Source organism: Stegostoma tigrinum, chromosome 23, assembly GCF_030684315.1.
Source record: "Stegostoma tigrinum isolate sSteTig4 chromosome 23, sSteTig4.hap1, whole genome shotgun sequence".
NCBI lineage: Eukaryota > Metazoa > Chordata > Chondrichthyes > Orectolobiformes > Stegostomatidae > Stegostoma > Stegostoma tigrinum.
The window spans coordinates 29,306,138-29,328,558 of record NC_081376.1 but is presented as its reverse complement, the minus strand read 5'-3'; the positions used below and the strand labels follow the sequence as shown (position 1 = coordinate 29,328,558).

At 37.8% G+C, this 22,421-nt stretch overlaps 1 protein-coding gene across 1 annotated transcript in view; it reads right to left on the bottom strand.

Moving 5' to 3' along the window:
• Positions 1-265: 265 nt before the first annotated feature.
• clcn7 (chloride channel 7) overlaps positions 266-22,421 on the bottom strand; it is a 69,003-nt gene continuing 46,847 nt past the window's right edge. Inside the window, exons 18-25 of the mRNA XM_048552368.1 lie at positions 21,437-21,488; positions 18,442-18,569; positions 10,763-10,848; positions 7,826-7,949; positions 6,177-6,251; positions 4,871-5,047; positions 3,391-3,471; positions 266-1,473 (exon numbers count right to left, since the gene is read on the bottom strand). Of these exons, the coding sequence (XP_048408325.1) occupies positions 1,387-1,473; positions 3,391-3,471; positions 4,871-5,047; positions 6,177-6,251; positions 7,826-7,949; positions 10,763-10,848; positions 18,442-18,569; positions 21,437-21,488 (810 nt within the window). The 3' untranslated portion in view covers positions 266-1,386. The remainder of the gene's footprint in view (positions 1,474-3,390; positions 3,472-4,870; positions 5,048-6,176; positions 6,252-7,825; positions 7,950-10,762; positions 10,849-18,441; positions 18,570-21,436; positions 21,489-22,421) is intronic.

The following is a 22,421-nucleotide window of genomic DNA, read 5'->3' as shown; positions in this document are numbered from 1 at the left end:
ACAAGTCACTACCCAAGCAATAAAAAACACTTATTAGCTATCCAAACGCCATTGTGTTAAAACCTTAAATTGTTTACTTGAAGCACTACTTAGAATTTTAGTTGCCCCTCCAGTGTTGCTGACATCTGTAGCTTGAAGTCCGGCTATTGTTGTACACTAATATAATGCAAAAAATGAGAGAAACTTAATGATCTAAAATAAAAGCAACATGTGCATATCAGCATTTTATGATCAGAACTTATGGAAGAACAATTCAACACTAAAATACTGAAAACCCTCAATCAAATCTCACTTTATTATTGTTGGCCAATTTATATTCTGGTACAGAAGTCAAAATTCTTTTCTTAAAAAAATCATTCCTTGGAAAGCTCATCTGTTACCTCTCCTTTTTTAAAAAATCTGATTGAATAAATTAAAGAGAGATATTCTTGTGCAAATAGTACCTAATCAACAAAATGTACAGAAATTACATTGCACTCAGTTTCATGATTGGAGCTATATAACCACCTGTGTGAATGCAAAGCAATCTCAGGGACCTACCAATGTAAAAAGGACAGTATACCTCAGGAACAAAGAAGCTAAGCACTATGACCCTTCTGCCAGAATTTAGTCTTGCACTGACTGCAGTATTACTTCACCTTCATGCAAAGGCACATTTGAATATGTCATATCTTATTATTAAATGTCTTGCGGGGGGGATATCAATTTTCATGTTTGGAGATAGCAGGTTTTCCTATTTATGGTTGAACAATAGAAATCAGCAGACAGGAAAGCTTTGCTCTATGCTTAGAACTTCCTCGTAGCTGACCTCTGGCAAGACATAGTCAGTACTATATTACTAATTAGCTGACTTCAGAGTCATAATGAAACTTGCAGTACAGCAGCATCTTAGTATGCTCACTCAAGCATAGTGAATTGTTAATGAAGAGATCAACTTGTACTTGCATATCTGTAAAGTACCCTGGATGCTTCCCCCAATTCACAACCCTTCCTCAACATCACAGTCAGAATAGCACAATTTCTTGAAGTAGAGTTCAGATTCTGGTTCAACTAACAATGTGGGAGCAGCTTCAAAATTGTATTTGCATTATTCTTTCCAAGTACCATGATCCAGACAGAATAGCAGGAAACTGTGCAAGGCATTTGTCTGTTCAGCTTAAAACATATATTAATATAACACCATACAATTTTAACTTTTACCAAGTTACAGTGCAAACAAGTTAATTCTGGCACAATATGGCAACCCTCCAGAAAATATCCCGGTGCACAAGGTTCCATTTGCATGAAGTGCAACAAAATGCTGGCTGAATAAAATGTTTTAACCAGAATTATAAAAAGTTAAAACACCAGTGCATCTCCATTTCTGAACAAAGGCACAAGGTGAAATCACGTATGTGCCATTTCAAGTTCCTCGAGCTGCCCTTTATGCAACCGATATCTGGCAAGATCTTTTCTGGTAACAATTCCAATTACCTACAAGAGAATTGACAAATTATTGGTATTAAACCATGGCTGTTCTACACTAAATTTGATTTAATTAAAGTTAAAATAGCTGGATTTATGTCAAAGTTTATCTCAAGTCCTTCAATTAAATTCAATTAGATATTATCAGCAGCTTTTACACATGAAGATATTTTACAAAATTGTTTAACAAACTCTAGGTTCCTAAGGAATCACTACTTTCTTCCCTGATAATTGTAGTTCACACCCTAGACAAATCTACATGTGCCCCAACGCTCATCACTCTCAAGCTTCAGAGCTGCTTGAGTTTAGGGCATTCTCCTATTTCCCAAAATCTAACTGCTACTTTTAAAATTTAGAATGAGGTGTAATATCAGTAACAAACTTGTGACCAGAACTGCATATTAATGTTTTTACCTATGTGATGCTTTAATATTTTAAATGCAAATTGAAAACATTTGGTGAAAAAGGGCTTTAATGTGAATGATAAGGTGCTTTATTTCTTGGCAATTCTGGGCAGGAAATGCAATTGGTTGTGGGACGGGTACAAGAATCTGGTCTGATCACATTTGGAATACTGTGAGCAGTTTCTGGCATAATTCATAAGGATGAGCTGGCCTTGGAGGGGGGTCCAGAGCAAGTTTACAAGAGCTATGCCAGGAATGAAGGGCTTGTCACATGAAGAGCATTTAAGGACTCTGGGTCTGTACTCAGTTGAGTTCAGATGGATGAAGGTGGGGGGGAGCTCACTGAAACTTACTGAATGTTGAGAGGCCTGGGCAGAGTTGACATGGGGATGTTGCTTTCAGTTGTAGAAGAGACTAGGACCTGAGAGCACAAACTCAGAATGAAGACACAACCCTTTAAAACTGAGACGAGGAGGAAATTTCTTCAGCCGGAAATGGTGAATCTGTGGAATCCATTGTTGCAAAAAGGCTGTGGAGGCCAAGTCATTGAGACAGATAAGTTCTTACTAGTAAAGGGATCAAATATTACGGGGAGAAAGCAGGGGAAAGGGGCTGGAGAACGTATCAGCCACGATTGAACATTGGAGCAGATTCAATGGGCCTGATACAGCTGCATCGGTCTTCTGGTTGGAGAGAGGAGATTTGAGAAAGAAGTTCAAAATACAGCAAGTGATCGTGACTTAAATTCCCCACCTACAAGGGTGGCAGAAGTGGAAACATTAATTTCAAAAGGCAACTGGACAGGCACTTGAGAGAAACATTTTCTGGACTATGAAGATAAAGTTTGGGAATGGGGCGACTGTATTGCTGTAGAGACAGATGCTGAATGGTTTCCTTCTGTTCTTCCTCTATGGCAAGAGAAGAGTTAGATCAAATTCTCTTCACTCAAATGGTAGTTTGCTTCCATAAATGATTTAAAATATAGAACGTCTAACACTTTTATAAGTCATCGGTTTAAAGGGTAGAAAATTCACTGCTTAGCAAAGTACTATATATTCTATATTTTCTCACTTGGCTGAAATAAAATTCTCCTACACTCTTACATGTGCCTCCTCAGTCTACCAAATGACATGCTCACAATTTTCCATTTATAATAGATTATGCTTTCACAGCCTTATCTGCACTTTGCTACTTGGTCTCACTGTTTGGTTTCCCCCCAACTGTCTCCTTCTGTTTAGAGCCATAAAACATAGTCCTGGCAAAGACCCATTGCAGATAGATTCCAAATAAAATGAGAGAGAGAGACAAGCCAGCTAATTATTTATAAGTCAATCTTTGAAATCAACATGAATTCCAATATTAATTAATTTTAAGCTCAGTACTTTCTTCTTTAGTAAATTTATATTAAGCTATTTTATTTTAAAATATTTAAATTCAATTTTTCCCACGTATTTTCTGCAGAAGAATATTCAAAAACACCTAAAACAGACACTTTCCATAATTTTCCTTTTAAATTACTCACCCCATTACAGCCATCACATATCACGACATGTCTCAAGCCAAGAGCACGAAACAATCTAAAGACTCTAGGAAGAGATGCCTCCTTTAAAAAAAAAAGCAAATAATCGACCTGAAAATTTGAACAAAAACTTGGACCTGCTTGCAGCTACTTATCCTAATTCAAAAATGATGGCAAGATTACTTGGCTCAAAGAACAGCGTATGGGAAATGGGTTCTGATTCTTCAGGAAGGGAAGTTATGCAAGGGACAACATCTGGGAAGATACGGTAAATCAAGGCATAGAGCAAAGCAAGAAAGAAAAACATTAAAATGGGAAATGATAAACAGCCAACAGAAGAAAAGGATTGAGAGTACAAATCTGAATGCAAGTTAGCAGGTTTGGCAACATCTGCGGAGAGAGAAACAGAGTTTGAGTCCAAAATCTCTAAGACGAGTTCTAAGGAAGAGTGTTTGAGCTCAAAGAGTTAATGAGGTTTCTCCGCTGCCAGGCATGTTGAGTTTTTCCAGCATTTTGTTTTTATGTCCGAAGTTGGTGTTTCATTCCTTCATGTATATTCAGTAGATATAACCGAATGAGCATATCTACTTAACTATTAGCTTGTCTATTTTTAGTACAACCACCAGGATTCTTGCACTTTTTCTTTATTATTTATCACTGTTCTGTTTTGTTTTTGAAAAAAGACATCTTCCTTCCATTATTGATTTTACAACTATGGTCCTACACATATACTTGGTTATAACAAAGGATTTTGAGTATTTTCATAAAGTATTTAATGTGAAAATACTTCCAATTAATCTAAAAGTAACTGGTGTCTTTATTTAAGAATGTCAATGCTCTTGGGGCTGTTCAGGGGAAGCTCACTAAATTGATACTTGGAGTAAGTGACTTGTCTTTTGGAGAACAGGTTGGACAGACCAGGCTGGTCTTGTTTCCAATTGAGTTTAGAAGAGGGAGAAGTAACTTAACCGACGGTTACAAAATCCTGAAGGGCCTTGACAAAACAGATGTGAAATGCATGTTTTCTCTTGTGGCCCTGTTTTAAAATTAGAGGTAGCCCTTTTAGATCAGAGTTGAGGAGAAATTATTTCTCATGTAACATTGGACCTTTGTCTCAGAAGGTGGAGGCGGGAGGATCACTAAATATTTAAAGCAGAGGTGATTGATTTCCTTCCTTAACAAGGAACTTCAGTTGTTGGGGATACATGGGAATGTGAAAGAGATACAGACCCAGCCATCATTTTATTGAATGGTGGAGAAGTCTCAAGGGACTGAATGCTCTCCTACTCCTCCTTTTTCCACTCTACTATGCTTGTATTTGTCATAATGCAAAAGCTGAATTTAATTTGCTCCATTACTCTCATTTGCCAAACATTGTACGTATGCCAACTTTAAAACAGCATCCAAATTATTAAAACTATCAAAAAAATTGAACGTATACATTGACTGATCAACCAGACAACACAATTCCAAATCACTTTACCCCAGGGACACTATAAGGAGTTGGGTTCATGAATTCGGTCAAGTCCATTGTACAGTTTCGCTCATCTTGTGATACATGAATAGACTGGATTGGTGGGAATCGGGGGTAAGCATCTCTGAAGTCTTTAAGTTGAAGTTTCTTCTGTGTGAGGTTTGAGCTTGCCCTTTCCACAAAAACCTGAAATAATAAAAACAATTTGAACACAGAGAAGAAATTTGTTTTCAAAAATAAGTGCTGAAACATTTCTGTCACCAATAATTTGTTCCCAACGAAATTAAGAAAGAAATTGGAAGAAAATAATTTTATCTGGTTATCTTAAAACTGGAGGCCCAGAACTTCCCAAAAGGTTTCAGTATAATACTGGTATACTGATCATTTTTGTGCATAAATTGTTTAGGCTGGTTTATGCCAAAACATTATGAACAATTTTCTTCAATCATTCAAACAAAGTACATTTGAGCAACCGAGGTGCCCGTTAAACAAGTGATATCAATATGCATCTCTCTTGGATAAATGGCTGACATATGAAAAGAAGTGCATTTAAACATTTCAGTAAGCCTTTCAGATGTTCTCTCTCAGCTCTCTCATAGAAAGTACAACAGAGAGAAACCAGTCCTTGCTGAGCAAAAATTAATTAGCTGATCGGACTTGCATGGATTCTAACACACAGCATTGTAACAGCCTTAAATTTTAGTATATTGATGGATTCAGGTGGCTGGCATTTGGCTTTTTTGTCCACCTCAAAATTTAAAATTCATTCTAAAATAAATAATTTGTTATAGTCTACTTGTGTAATGCACCTGCATCACAAAAACAGCAGGAATATTTTCAAAGAAGTTGACGCCGACTTCAGTCGTCCAGTTCAAGTAAAAAAAATACACTTTCTTCAAGGATAATAGGAACTGCAGATGCTGGAGAATCCGAGATAACAAAGTGTGGAGTTGGATGAACACAGCAGGCCAAGCAGCAACTTAGGAGCACAAAAGCTGACCCTCCATCAGGGTCTGGGCCCGAAATGTCAGCTTTTGTGCTCCTAAGATGCTGTCTGGCCTGCTGTGTTCATCCAACTCCATACTTTGTTATCTTACACTTTCTTCAAATTCAGTTATATAAGCATTGCACAATTAATATAATGCTGCATATTTTGTTCAGAAATATACTCTTTTGAAACACAAGTACTAAAACAAAATGCACCATACTCAATGATTTTCTCTTCAACAATCTTGATAGATCTCTATATATCCAGCACTTCATTTTTATTTCAGGTTAGCAATATTTGCCTTTTCCTCTCTATTTGAAAGATTACCTTGTGTTTCAGAAGGACAATTAACTGTGATCGCAATATTAAGCCACATAGTCTTCCAACATTATCACCATCAGGCTGAAAAATAAAAGGCATTTAATAATTATATAGTAATGACAGGAAACAATAATTACTGCATCACAAACAGAAATTATATACTCAGCCAGATATTTTAGTGCTCTCCAATTTTGTTATGGCTCAAAAGAAGAGACTAGTGTAATAAAGTTTAATGATAACAATGCCAAATTTGGTCTGGAATATTTTATTTTGGTAGAATGAAAAGAGGTTCAGAAAACATAGTTGCAAAATTAGAAGTAAACCATAAAAGTATTAAGCTGCACTACAGCTGACTGTATATGGACAGAATTAAGTAAAATGAGAGAAAGTGGTGTAACAACAGTAGTCACCGAGTCAATCAGACCCTGGGATGCAACACATTTTCCATTCCAAATTTTTCAATTCTCTGAATTGAATATCCAGATGCCCTATGAACTGTAAATAAAGTTAACAGAATACCAAAAACCCCAAATGATTCAGTAACACTTGCTACGTCAACAGATTGTACCGTGGAATAGTTGATCCTACTTTGTTCTCCGCTAAGTGAGTTGTTATTTTAAACGAAGACACCAAACCAAATCAAATGCCTTTTGCTCAGAGGAGGGAAGTGAAAAGATCAAACAATTGTATTAGTTACTCCATTCAGCATGCCTGAATCTCTCCCAAAACATGCATTTAGCTGAAGTCTATTCTTTTAACTACAGAATATAATAAAAGATTTGGAGTACAAAGCAAAGGAGGAAGAAAGTGTAGTTGATTTTAAATATTTAATAAAGATGGATTGTAGATAGCTTCCAGTCAATCACGCAGCTGAAAGGAGGACTCTTCTGGTGGCTTAAGCAGGTTAAGTATTTTGCACTTTGGGTCAAAAGAGCAGAACAGAGTTCAGTTTGAGCTCTAGCCTTTGCTGAGACAAGTACACTCAAAGAAACAACAATGAAAAGAACACAACTCGTCTCAGCAGCCATGTATGAAAGAGATGAGGGAAACAGAGCATAGACTTCTATACCAATGTAGACGGATAATCTACAACACGATATCCAACTCAACTTTTGATGTCCTCAAATCAAAAATGGCTGCCAATACTCATTTGCCAGTGCTTGCAAAGATTTATGGATAAGGCACTCGGGTTTAGGGGAAGCCACCTGATGCCTTAATCATACTTCAACTGGAAATAATCTCCACTGAGGAAGGGCAAGGGAAATGTAAAAAAACTGATGAAGAAACTTTGTGGAGTCACAGGAAAGAAAAACAAAAATTTGACATCAGAAGCTCCCATGTCTCTCAAAACTGAAAGGCTTTCTGTTCCATTGTACTTACATTCTTCTTGTCTGCAAGAAAATAAAAAACTATCATGCTCAACAGTGAATAAAATGCAATCAATGTGGAGATCACTGCATATAAGGAACTGCATAAGCTCCAGGCAGGTCTGCATGTTTTGAACAATTTCATCAAACTTCTCTCAATTTGACTGCAATGATTTAATAGAACATGACAAAATAAAACTACTAGAGAAACATTTCAGAATCAATGGTCAACATCATAAATTATACTCTATGGATATTAACCACCCAAATCTCAGATTAAAAACATACCTCATGATTCTCATCTACCACTGGAAATCCATTATGATTAGCTGATGTGTCACTCAGAATATCCACTATGCGTCCAACCTTCTCAAGTTTTTTGAAGCAAGTTACTGGGTAACTCATTACTTCACTAAAATTGAAACAAAGTATTTGTTGTTAAAATATATTTTGACCATATTATCTCCATCTACCCAACATGCCTTAATACATGCACAAAAATGCAACAAACTAATTTCTCTCCTGTGCTAGAGATCACAACTTACAGTGCATAACAAAACTGAAATAAAGAAATAATTTGAATTCAAGTGAAAAATTGATATTCATAGTTTTCTTAAATATGTTTAATTCAGGGGCAAAAATAGTTCTCCGATGGAAACACAATCAAGAATGCAAACAGATAGTTAAGAACCGCAGATGCTGGAGGCGGAGTTAACACTGTATACACAGCAGGTCAGCAGCATTCGGGTCCGGACCCGCCATCAACTTTCCTGCTCCTCTGATGCTGCCTGGCCTGCAGTGTTCCTCTAGCTCCACAAGAACTCAAAGAACATGACTAACAATTCATGAAATGTTTAAATGGAGTAGACAAAAGAAACTGAGCAAATCTACAAGTCAGCCATTACATTTTCTGCAGTATTTCAGCTCTAACTAGTTATTTTGCTGGTTAAGCAGTTTTAATGCAAGTTTTAAGCAGCAGATTTACTGTTGAGGAGATGGTAGCTGACATACAATGATTTAAAATGACTGGCAAAAGAACCAGGCATGTCCTGACAAAAGTAACTTGTTGACACAACATGGTTAGGATTTGTATGTACTGCACAATTCATTTGATAGCAGCCTTCAAAGAGAGAGTTGGATATGTACATAGCGGAAATAATTGCAGGAATATCAGGACAGAACACAAGGGTGTGACGAGTTAGATAACTTTACCAAAAAGCGAAGATGCCAAATAGCCTCCTTTGGGCTTCAATACTCTTTGCTATTCAGAGAGATTCAGGAATACAATTTCATTATTTTGTGTGTTTTCAACTAGGCCAGCATAGTATGTGTTGTGTGTTATGCATAATAGCCAAGGTCACTCTCTCACCAACGGTGACCAATAAAACCAAATTTCACATCTGGTCCATGAAATTTCAGATTTTTATTGATGTTTTGAGAAATGGTGCCTTATGGTCAGATTCTTCCATAAAATCCAAACCAAGTGGCCTTGGTAATAATTTTTCAAAACATGCTCTTCTCTATGTGCGCCATAGCTTTAACGTTAAGGATACAGCAATCAGTTTTGCTCCAAATCAGATTTATAGTCACCCTTTCCTCATTAGCGAGGATGTAATTGTAACATTAAATCTGAAATGCTGTTGAGTTTAGCTTACATACTGGGATTAATTTAAGTGTTGTGTATAATAAGCACACAGCAATACCAAAAGTATGGCAGACATATTACAACTGAGACAAACATTATAACTCATCCATGCTGCTCTCCTAAATAATAATGAACTGCAGCCATATTATGCACTGAAATCATGCTACTCCTTCACTTTATGCATTGTGTTAGCCAATAGATTTTCTAAAGCATTTTGTATCTTAACAAGCATGTCATTTAGTTTGAGCAGTTTTTATGGAATTCATAAGCAAAAAAATTACTGCTGAATTTCCTAGATTTTCCTATAAAGAAGTGGATATGTGATTGTTTGGTAACAGAGAACACGAGTATCACTAAAGAAGAAAAAATGTGAAAGCTTTTGCCTTGTACTCATCAGGGCAAACTGCAAGAAATAAAAACGTAAAAGGAAAAAAATTTATCCTGTATAAGGGGAGTGTTGATTGTTTGGCAAGTGGAGTCTGTTAAGAGAGACTTTTGCAATAGATAATGAACCTGTTAGTGATGATTGACAGTTAATGGTCAAGCTTTGTTTACTCTATAAACAAGACAGGTTAGAATCTGATTGGTCAGGATTGAATTTTTGTTCAGATACCCAGATGTTATCCAACCAAGATATGTGTGATATCGGGATGGTACTTCCATAGTGTAAAATGCAAAACACAATTTCATAAACATCAAATAGATTTAGATGCTTATTTAATGTGGAAGACAAAATGCATTTAGTTTTGTAACCCTAAAATGGTACACAATAACAATCTTAACAGCAAAAAAAGTGTGCCAAGTAATACAACTTTGAAAAGCTCTTTGATAAGTTATACTGTAGATTCATGAAATCAAATCATGCATCCAAATAGTTACCAAAGTATTACTACATTTGATGATATTACATCATACCCCAGCCAGCCAAAAGCCAAGTATATTCTTCGACAAACCCTCTTACTCAGCCCACATCCACAGAAAGAACGTGCCTACAAATCACATACTTATAATGGCACAGAAAAACACAAGTGTGCAAAATACAATGTGTGCAAACAAAATGGGAGCTTGGATTTATGGATAATTAATAAATTTGCAAAATCTGTTTGATTTGAGATTTAAATTCAATTTTATTTTGCCAACATATTTTCAAATTCACAGTAGGAATGAATATGGAACAAACCCAGATTTACAGCAGCTGTACTTCAGGGTCAGGACAGAGTCACATTAACAGAACTCAGCTTGACCGCATAGTAGCTTCTTGACATGACAAAACCATTAACAACAAAACAAAGAGCATGCTTGTCCCTTTATTAAAAAATTGAATTCTCAAAAGCTACATCACAATTAGTTGCTCCTGTCATTTCAATAGCAGGAATTTGGAAAAGAAAATGTTTTTCTGAATATAGGAAATTCATGTTTCCCCACCAATGTGATGTAAATTCGAAACTGGCAAGAGGAAGTAGGTTTGAAATGAAGAGCAGCGGGGCTGTGTTATTATAAAACCATGATCAATTGGCATGTCTCGTAATTTACAACAGAGGAGAAATATTAACTATACTGAACATAATTACAGTTCTTACCGTGCAGTTAAAGCATGAGATTTTTCAGGAGGTTCCCATCCAAGGAATGGTACACTTTGCAGCTTAATATGAATGTCATACAGTCCCTAAAAGCAAAAACAATTTTTTATTAAAATTTAAGGCTTTTGTACTCCTATATTCTGCTTCATATTGATCTAGCAGATTTAGATTAAATCAATAATGACTGAATGTTACTAAAGGATATAGATCATTGCACCCCTCCAGAGTTGACCACAGACCCCAATACATACTTCCTAAAAGGTAATTTTTGCAACCTTTAATCCCCAAGGCATTGAAGAGAATGGGCAAATGTGACTTTTATGTTTGTTCAGTTTTCCATTATTTTACAACTTCAGCAAAGACCTTAGTAACAGGGAATGAGTTCTTCAATGTGTGTCTTAAAGTATAAGAGATGAAAAATCTTTGTTTAAACAGCAGTAAACCCAAAGTCAATAGATTCAACAATAAATCAGCAACCAAGTATCCAAAAAAAGCAGAGAAACTACTGACTAAATTTAATAGAAACTTGAAAAAAAAGTCAATGGCTGTTTGGCCCTTTGAGCCTACACCACCATTTAACATGATCATGGCTGATCATTCAACTCAGTAACTTGTTTCCAATTTTTCTCCATATCCTTTTAGCCTTTCAGCCCCTAAAAAATATTCAACAGTTTGACCACGGCCAGGTTCCACTGCATTTCAAAGTTCAACCGCTCCCGCAAGCAGCAAGAACATAAAAACTTGACTAATTATGCAAGTTAAATGGAAAGTCACGGTGCAATAATTAAGAAACTGAAGCAAGCTTATAATTCTAAGCTTTCTGATACTTGCTTAGCACAAAAATTATTGTGTTTATTTAAGGCTCCCAAAGTCTCTGACTCTGAATTAAACGTTTAGAGGCTTCAAATCATTCATATGCACTTACCTGAATGGATACACAAGGTACACACTAAAGTTTCAGTCTAACACTAGGCATTGGGACTCCCCAAAGTCCGGTGACTCCCTGACAAATGAAAGTCAGTCTTTTTTCTATGTGTTCTTTTGAAACAATTGAACAAAATGCTCCATGAAGAAATGCTTTAAAAACAAAGTCAGAAGCGACACAACACCAAGTTACAATCCAAAAAGTTTATTTGATAGCTTTCGGAACACTGAAGAAGGAGCAGCGCTCGAAACGCTTCTAATTTCACATAAAACTTGTTGGGCTATAATCTGGTTATCATGTCATTTCTGATTTTGCGCAGCCCATCCAACACTGGCACCTCCCCATGATGTCTTTAAAAACAGGCATAGAATGGCAATAGAATGATTTTATGATCCTGTAGAACTGGAGGAACACAGCAGGCCAACCAGCAGGAAAGCTGACGTTTCGGGCCTACAGCCTTCATCAGAAAAAAATCAGACCAAGGCTCTAGGACCGAAACGTCAGCTTTCCGGCTCCTAGGATGCTGCTCGGCCTGCTGTGTTCATCCAGCTCTACACCCTGTTATCTTGGATTCTCAGGCATCTGCAGTTCCCATTATCTGATTTTACATTCCTGGTGTGTTTTTAGTTGGTGACTCTCACAAGTGGTCTCAGAGTCTTGAGGTTTGGAGTATGCCTGTGCCACCCACTATCCAACTAGGAGAGTTTTGCCAATGGTGGCAACAAAATTCCTTATGAACTGAAGGACGTAATTTTACTTTAACCATATTACTTATTGGAATGCAAATGAAAAACCATTTGACAGGTCACTGGAAATATTTTGCCTTATTTCCTCTCCCAAAAGATAATCAGGTCGGAAATGCAGATACTCTCGGTTGATTGCAGTGCCTGGGGCTCTAATGGTGCAGTGGTAGTGTCCCTATCTCCAGACCATGAAGCCTGGAGCATCTACTCCAGAGATCTGTCATCATGTCTCTGAACAGGTTGATTTAAAAGATCTGCTGAGTGTTCTGCACCGTTTACAATCAGTGCTAAAGGTCTGGACTGATAATTGGCAAGTAACATCTGTGCCATGTTCAATGACTTTGGCGTCACCTTTGCTGAATCCGTAACTAAGATCATCCTGGCAATTATCAGTGACCAGCAATTAAAACTGGAGCAGCCATATAAATAGTGTGGCTAGAAAAACAGATAAATGGCTGGTGATGCTGCAGCCCCCAACTCGAAGACCGTTTACTATGTACAAGGTGCATGTTAGGAGCGTAATGGATGTTCTCCAGTAGGTAGGATGAAAGCAATTCAACAAACATTCAAGGAGCTTGACACTATCCAAGACACAGCAGGCTGCTTGTTCTGCACCCCACCTTAAGCGTTAAGTCTGACCCAATGGACAATAGTAGCAGCAAGTATCATCAGCCAAGATGCATTGCAAGAACTTGTCAAGGCTCCTTCGACAGTGGCTTCCAAACTTGTGATCTCTTTCGCTTGGTAGATCAAGGGCAGCAGACATATGGAAAAACTAACACCTGCAAGATCATCCACTACAACCATCCTCCTTGCATCATCTCTGGGTCAAGTTCCTGGAACTTCTTCCAAACAGTATTATGGTTGCACCTAGACGACATTCTTAGCTCAATGGCAATTAGGGTTGGGCATTAAATGTTCACCTCATCAGTGATTGCTCATACCCCAACAAATAAAAGAATTTTTATCAAATCTCCTTAACCTTCTGTGTTTGAAGGAATTAATTTCCAGTTTCCTCATGTAACTGAATATACTTGGTACTATTCTGGTAAATCTCTTCTGCAATCTAAGTGCGTATTTTTGTTCTTTTAAACGTCTTCCGTAGAAAATTTGTTCAAAATCCTTATAATATTTATAGCAATCTTCAGGTATTGAATGATAGTCACTTCATACTGGTTGAGAGTCATAGAGCTGTACAACATGGAAGCTGACCCTTAAGTCCAACTTATCCATGCTGACCAGATATCCTAAGTAATCTAGTTCCATTTGCCAGCATTTTGCCCATATCCCTCTAAATCTCTCCCATTCATGTATCCATCTAGATGCCTTTTAAATGTTGTAATTCTACCAGCAGTCACCACATTCTCTGGCAGCTCATTCCATATATACATCACCACCTACGTGAAAAAGTTGCCCTTGACCTGCCTTTTAAATATTTTCCTGTTCACCTTAAACCTACGTCTTCTCATTTTGGACTCCCCCACCCTGTGGAAAAGACATTATCTATTTAGTGTATCCACATCCCTCATGATTTTATATACCTCTAAGGTCACGCCTCAGCCTCGACTGGGAAAATACTGCCAGCCTATTCAGCCTCTCCTTCAAACCCTTCAACCCAGGTAATATCCTCGTAAATCTTTTCTGAACCCTTTCAAGTTTCACAACTTCCTTCCTATAGCAGGGAGGCGAAAATTACTCGTAGTATTCCAAAGGTGGCCTAACCAATTTCCTACACAGCTGCAACATAACCCCTCCCAAATCCTATATTCACTGTACTGACCAATAAAGGCAAGCATACCAAAACATTTCTTCACAATCCTATTTACCTGCGGCTCCATTTTCAAGTGAATGAACTGTGACCTGCACTCCAAGGATTTCTTTGTTCAACAACTGTCCCCAGGACCTTACAATTAAGGTGTATAAGGTCCTGCCAGGATTTGCCATTCCAAAATGGAGCACCTCACATTGTTTGAGAACAATGTCTGCCACTTTTCAGCCCATTGGCCCATCTGATCAAGATCCCGTTGTATTACCTTCTTCGCTGTCCACTATTTTGGTGTTAACTGCAGACTTAATAAATGTACCTCCTATGTTCACATCCAAACGTGGAAAAGCAGTGGGACCCAGCACTGATCCTTACGGCATACCACTGGTCACAAGCCTTCAGTCCGAATAGCAACCCGCCAACACTGCCACCCTCTGTCATCTACCTTCAAATCAGTTCTGTATCCAAATGAACATAGAACATAGAACAGTACAGGCTCTTTGGCCCACAATGTTGTGCCCAACGTTTACCTGATAACTAAGATCTATCAAACTCCACCGCTACCTTATACTAACATCCATATGGCTATCTAATAGCTGCTTAAATGCCCCAGTGGTCGACTCCACTACCCTCTCTGGCATTGCATTCCAGGCCCCTACCACTCTGAGTAAAGAACCTACCTCTGACGTCTCCCCAGAATCTACCTCCTTTCACTTTAAAACTATGTCCCCTCATAAAAGCTACCTCCACCCTAGGAAAAAATCTCTGGGCTGTCTAATCTATCCACACTTCTGCTTATGGCTAGAGTTTTCCCTGTATTCCATTTGATCTAACCTTGCTAACCGATCTGTCATGAGGAAACTGGTCAAAAGCATGACCGAAGTCCATACAGATCACATCCACTACTCTTCCCTCATCCATCCTGTTACTTCTTCAAAAAACTCAATCAAGATGTGAGACATGATTTCCCACGCACATACCCATGTTGTCTATCCCTAGTCAGTCCTTACGTTTCCAAATACATGTAAATCCTGCCCCTCACAATTCCCTCTTACAAACTGCCCACCATCCAGGCCAGGCTTACCTGTTTATAGTTCCATGGCTTTTCCATACCATTTTTCTGAAATAGTGGCACCACATTACCCAATCTGATTTCCAACACGTCACCTGTGGCTTTCGATGATACAACTATCTCAGCAAGGGCCGCAGCAATCACTTCCCTAGTTTCCCACAGAGTTCTAGGGCACACATGATCAGGTGTCAGGAACTTATCCACCTTTACGTGTTTTAAATCGTCCAGCACCTCTCTTTATACAATGAAAATTAATAATAAGTGGTTAGCTAGTATGGGCTTGTCAAGCTAGCTTTAGCAGTCAGATAGATCGAATTTGTTAGCTAACATCTTGCTAAATTAAAGTAAAAATGCTACTTGTAAAATGTCTACTAGTTTTTTTTTAGTATTCAGTAATCATTTTTGATTCACAAAAAATTTCAATCAAAAGAAGTTGCTGGAAAAGCTCAGCAGTTCTGGCAGCATCTGTGACAAGAAAACAGTTATCACTTTGGGTCCTGTGACCCTTCCTCAGAACCCAGTAGTCGTCACAGGGCCCAAAGTGATAACTCTGATTTCTCTTCACAGATGCTGCTAGATCTGCTGAGCTTTTCCAGCAATTTCTGTTTTTGTTTCTGATTTAGAGCACTGGCAATTCTTCTGGTTTTTACAACTGCAATCATGTTTTGTTGTACCCATGTATAAATGAAGATGACCTTAGGTGTTTATATTATCATTAGGGGTACAGACAGGGTTATTTGGGGTCTTTTCCCTAGATTGGGGGAGTTCAAGACTGGGGGGCATGCGTTTAAGGTGAGAAGAGAGCGATTATGAAAAAAAAGACTGAGGAGCAACTTTTTTTTTACACAGAGTATGATTCGCATGTGGATTGAACTTCTTCAGGAAGTGGTGGATGTGAGCACAATTGCAAGTTTTAAAAGACACTCAGATAAGTGCATGAATAGGAAAGGTTTGAAGGGATATGGGTCAGAAGCAGGCAGGTGTGACTAGTATAGTTTGGGATTATATTTGACGCAGACTGGTTGGACTGAAGGGTCTGCTGCCATGCTATATGACTTTTAAAAATCCAACCACTGACCAAGACATTGCCAAATGTGTTGTTAAAATGATAAAAGTGTACAGCAAGTTGAGCTAAGCTGCTGTGATTTTTCAAGAATGTGAAGACTAAGCTGTGAATCCTGTTAACAGAGAGGCAATTTAAGATAGGTATGGCATTTCCAAATGTGGTACAGATTTACATGCACTTGTTAATACTGGGATCAGTACTGAATCCAAACTAATCCGCAAGTACAATTCAACACTTGATATATTTAGTCGATAAAGGATTGATTGCTCTGATTATTTGCAAAACATAAACTCTTCTCCATTGGGAGATAGTAAGAGCTACAGTTGCTGGAGTCAGAGATAACAGTGTGGAGCTGGAAGAACATACTTTTCCATTGGCTTGTGTTTGTAGTGTTTATTGTGTTTATGGTTTAAAATAAATCACATCAATTTTTAAATGTTCATATCCCGATCCTTAAATGGTAAACATTCCTTTGAAGCAGGATAAATAAAAATATTTCTTATTTGTGGTCTTCTGTAAAACATCACTATTTATTCAACTGGATAAAAGTCAAGACCAGTTCTAATTTAGTCAGATTTTGAAGACAAGGGTTATATTTCACTCAATTGCCTCTACAAGGAGAATCACTTTGCTCCTAAGGATAAAAAAAGTAAAAATGGAATAACTGAAGGCTTAAACTAGATGATCTGAGAAGAGCAAACTTTTCAAAGCTGCAAAGCTGGAATGATACAAATACGGTCAACCAGGATACCATGGTTGAAAACAGACTGGATTAGTCCCAGATTGTAGAATCATACAGTGCAAAAGAGGCTCTTTGGCTCAACAAGCTTTCACTGACAAAACAATACTCTAGGTCTACACTGGTCCCACTTTCCAGCACTTGGTTTCATAGCCTTGAATGCTCATCCAAGTACATTTTAACACTGAAGGTTTTGCATCAACAACCCTCCCAGACAATACATTCAAGACCCTCACCACCATCCAGGTAAAGAAAGATTTCCTCAAATCTAAACGTTGCTGCCTTTCATCTGAAATTACAGCCCCTTGCTAATGATCCTTCAACAAAAGGGAACTGCTGCTTCCCATCCACCTTGTCGATGCTCCTCAAACTTATATACTCCAATCAAATCCCCTCTTAGGCTCTCTTCTCAAAAAGAAAACAAGCCAAAAACATCCAGCCTATCTTCATGGCTAAACTGTTCCATCTTAGGCAACATCCTGGTGAATCTCTTCTGCGTTCTCTCCAATAAAATCACATCCTTCCATGACCAGAAATACATATAGTACACCAGCTGTGACTTAACTGTAGGCAGGAAAAGAAATGGTGTTAGCAGAACATAGCTGACAGAGCATGAGACAACTTATCTGGATGGGAGTTTGCTCACTGAGCTGGAAGGTTAGTTTTCAGACGTTTCGTCACCATTCTAGGTAACATCATCAGCGAGCCTCCGACGAAGCGCTGGTGTTATGTCCCGCTTTCTATTTATCTGGTTAGGTTTCCTTGGGTTGGTGATGTCATTTCCTGACACCAGCGCTTCGGAGGCTCACTGATGTTACCTAGAATGGTGACGAAACGTCTGAAAACTAACCTTCCAGCTCAGCGAGCAAACTCACATCCAGAACCTCAACCCGAGCTACAAATCTTCTCAAAACTTGCTAACAACTTATCCATCTATCTGGTTTCCTTAGGTCCCCAAATTCACATGTCAGAGCAACAAACTATGCTGCCAATTAGAACAGTGACATAATGACCTTAACACAATGAAATTTCCCAAGATGCTCAACAGGACCATCACAAAACAAATAATGATACTGAGACATAATTAAGATATTTAGCCAGATGACTATAAGTTTGGCAAAACAGCCATATTAAAGAAAGAAATGAAGTAGAGCTAGGAAGAGGGATGGAAAAAATTTACAAACAAAGATGACAATTTTAAGATCAAATGTTTCTTGATTAACAGCCACGTATAGGAACGATAGTAGAGCAGCACTTGTTCAAAGCAGAGTTACTAATTAATTTTTTTCCACAAAGCTCACTTTTCTATGCAAACCCAAAGATCAATTTAAGGGTTTAATGAAAATGGTTGAAATAACTAAACAGGTACCTCAATACAGAAGTCCCCAACTATTTTGGCAGTCATCAGTACCACCATGACGGGAAGACCATATGTCACATTTCCAGTCGCCTCCATAATTATGACTGTCAGGCTCAGTGTCATTCGTACAATACCTCCTGCCAATGAAAAAAGTGATAAAAAGGGACAGACCATAAACTCAATTACATATGATAAAAAGAGACAGTCAATAAGCAAATGCATGCATGAAAGTATTTTTACTTGCTTCTAATTCTCTCATGAGGTCAGTGTGATACTGTAAATTTAGATTTTTCAAAAACATAGTAGTAACACATTTTGTAATATCACAACATCACAAGACCCAAGTTGAGCATAATGAAAGAAACCTCTTCAAAATTTAAAAAGTTTAATTGTTAATAATTTCCTTTCTCCCTTTTCATAATTGATCAGACTTGGTTAGGTTCCACAATGCTAGATCTTTCAATGCTAACAATGTTTGCTCTATCAAGTGCAACTATAGAATTGACAACTACTGTTACTCAGAAACATGATACATATGAAAAAAATTGAGAGCTGGGAAATGAACTCAATTATACTGAAGGCCAAAGCTTGATAAAGGGATTTTCACCCCAATGAAGTACACATAATGAGCACTAACCCAACCACAATTTCAACAATGTCATTATCTGCAAAATGCAGGCATCAGGGTGCATCTGAAAGGAAGCTTACTGATTAGGGAAAAACTGTAGTAAGCTGCTGTTAAAATTAAAGGCCATCAACTCAAACTGGCATATATTTCAACCACAGGAAAAGTTGATTTTAAGAAAAAGTTACACTATAGAGGACCAGAGAATTCCTAGATTCTTCGATTATAGTTGTAAAAATACCCTGGAGAAATTCAAACTAACACTTATACACAAAACACTGAAGTCAGTGATAAGTGTTAGTGAATTAAAAAAAATTAAAAGCAAATCAAATCAAACCCTGGGGCTGGTCTTGAGAAGGGTGGAATTGAAAAGCTGAGAATTAAATGTTAAACAAGTGCAGAATCGTTATTAAATCACAGAGTGGAGCGAACTGCTCTCGTCCCCACATTATACTAAGTTGAGACAGAATGCAGAATGTGCGAAAACAAACCGCTGAAATGAACAGGAACTGAGAGCTTATGATCATCATGAAATTCAAACAAGGTGCGCCTCTTCTCTGGAGATAATTAAGTTGCCTCTCAGTATTTTAAGAAAGAGACTGATTGCTGATGACTGTGCTCTCCTACAGTCAGGCCTGCAACATGTAACAAAATGTTTTTCCTCCTGGAGGTGGAATAGCACTGCACACTAAAAATCAGTTCATGGACAAATGAAGTCCTGTATCAGCCTGCACTCCAAGGAGAAGAAAGCGTTAGCATCAATGGAACCAAACTGAATGCGATCAAGCAAATCTCTCTATGTAGGAGTATCATCTCATTAATCAATGCCACTGTAGACAAAAGAATGGGGAGAGTTTTTAAGGAAACGGCACTTTTGACAAACTCTACAAATGAATGTGGAACAACTAGTCTTAGAGAACAGGTGAACTACAAGTATACAAGGCAATAGATCTTGCCACCCTTCTTTGTGGCATTGAATCATGGGTACTGTACCAACATGTACATCTTCTACTAATGCTGCCTCCACAGCATCCTCAGGAACCATTGTCTGGAATGCATCATCGACGTCTTGCAAAATGTAACTATTTGAATCAGCCAATATCTCCAGCATGGGGGCCATTCTCCTACAAAGCCTATTACTTTGGGTGGGTGATGTTTCAGGATGTCCCCTAAGGTTATATTTGTACAGAGAGCTGATGGCTGATAAATGTAAGAGAGGAGCTTCATACAAACATTTCAAGAAATCCATTAAGTTGTGTCTATGCACTACAACTATTGCCAGTGGGAAGTGCAGACTATAAACAATTTTGCTTGGAGATGCCACATCAGGAGTGCTACCGTGATCTTTAAGGCTTAGTGCAGACCCAATATAATAGAAAAATAAATAGACCCAATTGTCCCCAACAGCAATTACATCTTCAATTATACCCACTGTCAAAAATATGCTGATCATGGCTGGAGTGGAGTAGACATCAGCAACCAGCGAGTGCAATCTTTGTTCATGAATAAAAATGAAGTGAGGGGTCTAGAGTAGTCATTAAACAGATATTTTCACTATGGACAAAGCCAGAATTCAGAACTACAAATACAAGTTTGTCACAACTAAACTCTGTCAGGAATTTATGGAAAATATATTTATGAGGAAGCAGTTAGAATATGGAACACAATCCCACAAGAAAGAAATGAGGACAAGACAAAGAAGCAGTTGACGTAGAAGCTGGGCAAACATGAGGGAGAGGAAAGTAGAAGGCTACGTGGATTGGATTTCATGTTACTGGGTGGGAGGAGCTTGTACATAAATAGGATCAAGAGTAGGCCATTCATTAACAATCATGATTGATCTGAATGTAGTCTCAACTCCACTTTCCTGCCTAACCCCCTTGCGCTACCCTCTATTCCCTTATTAGGTGAATAAACACTCATGAACCTCTCTCTTCAGCTTACCAGCATCCACAGTTCTTTATTTTATTATATTACCAGTACGAACCTATTGGACTGGCTAACTTTTTTTGCATTACATTAGATAAATATTATTTGACTAAAGTTGAATAATTTGCTAAATTTAATGCTGAAAACTTTTTATTCAAAGTAGACAACAAAAGCATGAAAATCAGTTCCTCCATCTCATAAGCAGTAGGCTCACTTCAAAGCAACAGATTTTACAAAGCATTGCACTTTAAAGAAAAATTCTCCACAATTAACTTATTGCAATATTCCTTCACATCACAGCATGGAATTTTTTTTTTGGAAGGCTGCAGGGCTGTTTTAAAAATTACTTTTCTGCTATGGAAATAACAGGAAATTATCTAACATCCTGAGACAGATAGTCTGGAAATCCTAACTTTCCAGTACGTAGGTCGCCGGTCATGTAACACTTACCGAGCTGAGCAGCTGCTCCCATTAGAGCATACTTCCCTGGGTCAGCCCAAGTCTGTTGAGCGCAACAGAGAGTAAACCAATTAAATGAAGGACAAAAAGCTAAACACAATTTTATATACATGAACTGTAGCTAGCTGTAATAATTTTATATTATGTTATGAACTGAAAATATCAGTAAGCACAAACCAAAAGTCAAAAAGGGAATACTGCATTTCAACGATTCTCATTTTCTCTGTTCCACTCTGAAAATGTTTGCTGGTTTAAGACTCCACAGGTATCCATCCATATTTTGCCCAGGTGGATATTTTTTTCAAAACTGAAGGCAAACTATTTTAACAACAGTGCATATCATTACATGATGTGGCAAAGGGGTAACTTTTTGCTCAGCTGAATTCCCACACAGCTGAAGTATACCATTGTGATCTGTCCACATCCGCTGTTAATTAAAGCACCCTATCACTAAAATTGGGTAACTCAACAATATCAAGGAGTGAACGAATCTGGAAATTCCAAAGGCTCATGGACTCATTTATGTTTTTTTCATTTAGGAAGTAGCAACAATGATACCTAGCATCAACTAAGACAACAAAAAAGCAGCCTGTATTCAATATATAAAAAATAGAAAATCGTTTTCCTCAAGGCTAGCCAAAATAGATTCCTCCAAAATACTTTAAGGTCATCATCTTCCTTTTACTTGATGATTGTTCCGTTACAATAAACAAGTTAACTTTCCAGTAGTCTTTGTAATCCTTCCCTATGACAAAATAACGACTTTTCCCTTTCACCCAAAGACCAGCTTTACATTAAGTACCATGAATATATTTTTCTCAAAGGGTTCACTCTATCTTTGCACAAACTATTACCAACAAAGAATGGTGATAGTACATATTGAAGCTGTGTCAGATATGGTTGGTTAGACTCATTTTTCAAACTGTGTCCACTCTTGATTTGTTGACCAGTGAAAATCTTTCAAAATAGACTCAGG